Source organism: Sinocyclocheilus anshuiensis, unplaced genomic scaffold (assembly GCF_001515605.1).
Source record: "Sinocyclocheilus anshuiensis isolate Anshui unplaced genomic scaffold, SAMN03320099.WGS_v1.1 scaffold684, whole genome shotgun sequence".
In the NCBI taxonomy this organism is placed as follows: domain Eukaryota; kingdom Metazoa; phylum Chordata; class Actinopteri; order Cypriniformes; family Cyprinidae; genus Sinocyclocheilus; species Sinocyclocheilus anshuiensis.
The window spans coordinates 750,948-757,716 of NW_015554107.1; the positions used below are offsets into that span (position 1 = coordinate 750,948).

The 6,769-nt window shown below is 35.1% G+C and overlaps 1 protein-coding gene across 2 annotated transcripts in view; it reads left to right on the forward strand.

The window, feature by feature from the left end:
* LOC107669728 (RNA-binding protein Nova-1-like) overlaps positions 1-6,769 on the forward strand; it is a 57,739-nt gene that overhangs the window by 37,342 nt on the left and 13,628 nt on the right. For both annotated transcript variants that reach the window (XM_016462096.1, XM_016462097.1), the window contains one exon: positions 3,892-4,058. In XM_016462096.1, the coding sequence (XP_016317582.1) occupies positions 3,892-4,058 (167 nt within the window). The remainder of the gene's footprint in view (positions 1-3,891; positions 4,059-6,769) is intronic.

Below are 6,769 nucleotides of genomic sequence, written 5' to 3' on the forward strand. Positions count from 1 at the left end.
AAAGATAGGATAGCCTGTGCAGTAATAATAACAATAATGATGTTTGTCAATGTTCTCAGTAGCTAAATCACCAAAGAGGTGCCCCATCTAGAAACAAGAACAAGGAATGAATGACTCATCTACTTAACAACTGTATAAAAACAATTTAGCACAAGAGTGAACAAAGCCAAGCAGGCATTCCCTAGGCAACTATATAAAACACCTCCGCACTGCCCAATACCTTTTCTTAGTTTTAACTCTTGGTCTGTACTGTAAGCCCTATGTGTTTCTTTAAATGCTACTAGCACAAAGTTTGCACTTATTCTGAAATCAGTGATTAATATGTCTATTAGTCTCTAGCCTCTGTGTCTATATGGATGGAGACCAAAACCTTAATTTCAGAAGCAGCACAGTGACTCACATGGCCTGTATCAGAATCGAAATTTTTAACTGCCGGCTGCACGGCTGGCATTCGTTCACTGTGTACTAGGGCTATGCAGAAAAATTATATTTCTGAATATTTTTTTTATTCTTTTCATGATATTCATTATATATGTATATCTCTACTTATTTTATCAGTTTTTTTTTAATTAAAGGAACTATGAGTTCATAGAAGAAAGACAGTAGTAATTTAATTAAAAATTTTTAATAAAAAGCGTTTTGCTTTTTATTTTACTAAATAAACAAAATTATATAATGTAATAAAATTATTTTGATATAATGTAATAAAATTATTAATGTAATAAAATTAATTAATTAATATATATTTTTTAAATAAAACATATCAAAGATGCCAGAACATGCAACATTCTGGATCATTCCATTATATATATATATTATCAGAAGAATTATATTTTTATATCTTCCTTTTTTATATATACTCACACATATATACAAACATTACTGTTTGAGGTCAGTAAGGTTTTTTGGAATGTTTTTGAAATAAATCTCTTACCAAGGGTGCAGCAATGCAGTACAGTAATACTGTGAAATAATAGTAGAAATGTTTTTGTTTTCTGTTGTAATATATTTACAATACAATTTATTCCTGTGATGGCAAAGCTGAATTTTTGGCATCATCACTCAAGTCTTTAGTGTAACATGATCCTTTAGAAGTCATTCTAATATGCTGATTTGGTACAAAATAATTTATTATTATTATTATTATTATTATTAATGTTTTATTAAGATTCTTTGATGAAAAAAAAAGAATATCCATTGAAATATCCAAGAATATCCATGATCCATTCTGTCTTATTTAGTATGTAAATGTTGGCTAATTTTATATTGTCAGCCAAACAATATAGAAAATATTGTGTATATATAAAATATTGCCCAGCCCTACTATGTGTACTATTTCTTGGTGTGGATGCTGATGAGGCAATGAGCTGTTGAGGGGGGGTGTTTATGTGCTTAGATGGGTGGTAAAGCAAACTGCCCATCACTTTCAATGAGCTCCATGGGCAGAAACCTAAACGTATGTCAGAAAGTGACCCTTCTGTTTTCAGGAGGGAAGAAGATCCTCAGTGACCTCTTTCTAAACTCCCCCCACCTCTTCCCATATCCCGCTGAGTATCTCACAACAGACACATCACAACCTCTCCAGCACCAGACAGTCAACACAACACATAATCTTTCTGCATGTATGCCAACATAACTGTGCCTATGCAGCTATTTGGTATTTAGCGGAGTTCATTGCATGTATGTTTATACCATAAAAATAAGTAATGTTTCAAAACTAGCCCTCATTCCCTGACAGTTGTTTGACTGGTGTTGTCCACACCCTACCCCCCTCATCTCCCTGCCAAAACAATGGTGATCTCTGCTCTAATAATCTACCGCCCCGATTGGTCTACCACAGATTACTCTCGGGCCGCCAGCTGTCGGGAGCTTGGCAAAGCTTTTTTTTTCCCCTTTTCTTTTTTGTAAGATCCCATCCATGATCCTGAGATTCCTCAATTTGAGTATATTAACACGGCTTCATATAGCTAGTCTGGGACCGAACCCAATTATTTTCATGCTAGTAAACAATAGAAGGTTAAAAGGAAACCGGAAAACCCTACTGCGCCGTGCCGATAAGGGCCGATTCGCTTCCCAGCCTCTCGGGAGCCAAGAGATCCTGGCTTCGGATCAGTCTGGTTGAGTTTTTTCCCCCTCTTCCCTTCTACTTAAAGCTTTTGTGGATTTTGTTTTTATTTCTGAATCTGAATGGCCACGTTTGACTGCCTCTGTTATGGCGCAGTGTGATTTCGGGTGGGTTTTGGAGGATAAATGTCCCAGAAGCACGCTTTCGGGCAAAATGTTATAGTGTAAAAGGATTAGTAACCAATCAGAACCGCAGTCGGTTAATTCCTTTAGAGTCTGCACCGTTAAAACAATGGTGAATGTATGTGTGTGTGCATGCGTTTAACCTCATGTTCTGTGGAATTGGAGTCGAAATGCCGATATTGTATCAGAATTAATTGAAAGTGGAGACTTTGGGGCGTCTAATGGAAGGCTTTCTGTGAATAGGCTGCCAAAAATAGTAGCATTGCCAGGCGACTGTTATTGCAGCTGCTCCCATAACTTCAGTCTGCATGTACATAGATCCATGGTATTTACATGGGCAGATGCTCTAATGCTGGTTGTTTGTCTCCTAACACAATGTCTGTAGTCTCTAGTGTAATATGATTGATGGCCCAGCGACTGACGGATTCACTCTCTGATAACATGTATGATACTTATCACTGTACGTGGCTGTCATACAAACAATGCGCCATAATATTATAAGATTTAGTTGAGTAAAAACAGAAAGTAAGCCTTCTGTTATCAGTGATTCCTGGTGTTGTCAGCTGATGATATTTTATGCTGCTTCTATGTAAGGAAAAAAGCTTTCCATCAACGTTTTAGCTCCAAACACCATCAATCGCAAGAACATGCCGAACGACCTCAGTCTTACACCAGCAGTAGTAACACTACTTTGGGTTACTGCAGAAATGTTTATGAGAGGTTGATGGGAAATATATGCATATAGATAACTATAGGGAGCGTGTACAGGTGACAAATGGAATTTTAAAGTGCTTTTATATATATATGAAATTTCAACAAAATTTTTATATATTATTTTGTACACTAAATATGTGTATACTTCATATAATTATTTTAGGGGTGACTTTATTTTACTATATTTTATTTGATGATATGGCAATTGTCTTGAACTTACACTGACATTATTAATTTAATCTAGTGCTGTCAAATCGATTAATCGCTTCCAAAATAAAAGGTTGTTTTTATATAATATATGTGTGTACTCACTGTGTATATTTATATGTATATATAATTTATAATTAATAATATTTTTATTATTAATTTATAATACTTTTATTCAAAGCAACTTACAGTGCATTCAGGTTATACATTTTTCAACAGTATGTGTGTTCCCTGGGAATCGAACCCACAACCTTTTGCACTGCTAACGCAATGCTCTACCACTGAGCCACAGGAACACTATAATACATATTAATGTATTATATTCTTAAATATATGCATAAATACACATATTATGCAAGCACAGACTTTTATTTTGGATCCAATTAATCACGATTAATCGATTTCACAGCACTAAATTTTAAATAAATAAGAGAACGCATTTCAGAATAAGTATTTTTTGGCTGGTCATGTGATTTTAAAAGAAATCTTTTTAAAGTTAAGAATTAAGTTGACATGGAAAATACTGAAGCATGTTGGAACAATGCAGTGGCTTTTGGAAACCCGTTTTTAGTTTATTATACAGAAAACATGCTCCTTTGGCCCTCACCTCATCACTGCACTAAGAAAAATGCCATTTTATTAATCACTCTACAGCACACCTTAGACAACATCGGTAAATCACACTGAGCCTAAACTATAATTCTCTTTGTTTGCCTCCTTTAGGAACAACAGAGCGTGTCTGCTTGATCCAGGGCACTGTAGAGGCGCTGAACAGCGTCCATGACTTCATCGCAGAGAAGGTGCGCGAGATGCCGCAGAGCGCTCAGAAAACAGAACCGGTTAGCATACTTCAGCCACAGACCACCGTCAACCCTGACCGTGTCAAACAGGTGAGGCCTCACTTCCTTCAACTCGCCCTATTTCCTGTTTCTTCCTATTTCCAGTTTCCTCTCAGATCTTGCATGAGATTGTGTACTTCCTTTTTATTTATGCTACAGTTATATATATTATATATTATTATATTACAATTATATATTATAAGATTTTATAATAAAAAGCACAATCCCACGGACCTATGAATATAGTCAAAGAATGAAATGAAGTGAGGAGGGACATTTTGATTATATAAATGTATTTCTAATAAACAGTGTTAACTCAGTCAAACAAACTCTCGAAGATTCTGAGTGTGTCATTGATTGTGTACCAGCTCTCTGTTTAGGTGATTACCGCCACCGGTCACTCCATTATTATGGTCCATTGATCTACTGGGCTCCTGCATTGTTGTCATCCACATCAATGGTTCTTCTCCTTTATTTATAATTTGCTTAATTAAATCACCCGTAGGACAAAGAGAGAGAGTTGGATGTATTCATGAATAATTTACGGCATGCTGCCGTTTTCTGTTCTTAATTTTTAGTTAAGCCTGTCCATTAAAGAAGTGTCCTCTTTGTGCTTATTGAGCAGTCTCTGTGAAGACAGGGCCATAACCTGAATTCCTAGAACATAAGTCCAAGATGCTTACCCCTGCAGAGTTGCCGACCTAATTATTTATGCATGTAATTATAGGGCTTATCAGTGGAGCAACACATCTCACTTTAGTGCACTTTATTGTCTCTGCTGGGAGAGCATCACTGCAGGCACTGCCTGCATTCTGCTGCATTGTGCAATATGACAAGCTATATTTTATATAGGAATGCAGAGAGGTTAGAATGTGGAGATACATTGAGCATGTACAGTCAGTTAGTCATAACTAACTTCCTTGAAATTTACTTAGGATTATTCTATTGTTCAATCCTTTGATCAAGATTAACTGATAGCATTGATAGTTTGCACACACGTACTGTTTGTTTTACTTTTTTGTTTAATTTATTATTAAATATATATTCTATATATTATATCATATCTATATATTTTGAAAATATATATTCAAAATATTTTAACATTTTATATATGAATAGGTATGTTTATTTTATTATAGTAATTTTATAATAATATATAGAAGTATATATTCAGTTATATAGATATATATATAGTGATATAATTGCTATAATTAATTATATAATTATTAATATCTACATATATCTAATTATTAAAATATATATTATTGTAATTTAATAATATATATTTAGTCATATTCACTATGACTATATAATTCACTAAATACTGTATATTTTTGTCTCCCTATATGTATAGGTATGTTTTTACTTTTTTATATTTTATAATTTGAATATTCATTATTCACAAAATATTGTATATTTTTGTATATATTTAATTCAGTTTTTTATTTTATCATATATGACTTTGCACTAAAGGATTCTAGTCAAAATTGCGATTTGCTTTTGAATCTGGTCCACAGTGTAATGTGATTGAGGTCATATGATCTTGCATTGCCGTTGCGTTCTTTTCCAATTATCACCGCACAACACAACTGTTGTGGCATTTATCTCATTGCAGTACACACTGATTGAGAGATCGAGGGCAAGAATTGAAGTCATATTAAGCAACAGCTGCTGATTTCGGGTCAGGAACGTCAACCGCTGAGCCTGCAACCAAATGGTCAGGGCAAAAGCGCGACTGACACCTAACTTAATCCACCCGCCCTTCCACACCCACCCGGCAGCACAGGAAATCAATCTGATCATCTAGATGGCTTATTGTTATGGACGCCTCATTGTTTCAGACAGTGTTTAACTAAACTCCGATGGTAAAGTGCCAGCCTGCAGCGGCTTCCTCTGGTCTGTGCAGGTTTCCTCTGATCTTTTCCTCCGCCCGTTTCCCACATCATGTTTTTTCAGGAAAAGGACCATTAATGCACAGGAGGACAAGAGTCCCTGATGTTGTCTATAGGTAGACACAGTAAATCACTGCAGTTGGGCATTTGCATTTTCGTGACTGAAGAGACACTGTATATGCGAGCGAACATTCAATCCTAAAACAAATCAATCCTAATGTCTATTATTCAACTGAAAATCTATAGTACTACATATGGCAATTACAATAATTCTCAAATCACTCAAGGGGAAAGAAATACATATTCTCTACTTTCATTAAGGATCAGCTGACTTCTGAAGCATATCCACATAGTATGTATTAGGCCTGGGCAATAAAACGGTATCGGTATTTATCGACGGTACACCTTCATCGATAACGATATTAAAAATGTTCTATATAGCGCATGATATAGGCACGTGCTATGAGTGACGCAGACAGCTCACACAAACAGAACACATGCTGAATTGAGTGCTGGGCCTGCCAGTGATGAGGAGATTGTGAATAAAAAAATGAATATTAGTCGAATTTAAAATAAACATTTGCATTTTAATGTAAAAATAGCGATTTGGCTCTAAGCAATGCATAAACACATGATGCTGTTTTGTTCATAATTGTTTATGCAGTTTACAAAATTATATTTGATTTGGGTTGATATATGTTAATTTAGACGTTATGCACGTTTTTATAGACAGTTATTTGAATTGACAATTAATGCGCTGCATTATTTTGCACATTGCGCCCTCCTGTGGCCTCGAGAAACAAGTCAAAAGTTTCCTTAAAGGGGTCATATGATGCGATTTTAATTTTTCCTTTCTCTTTGGAGTGTTAC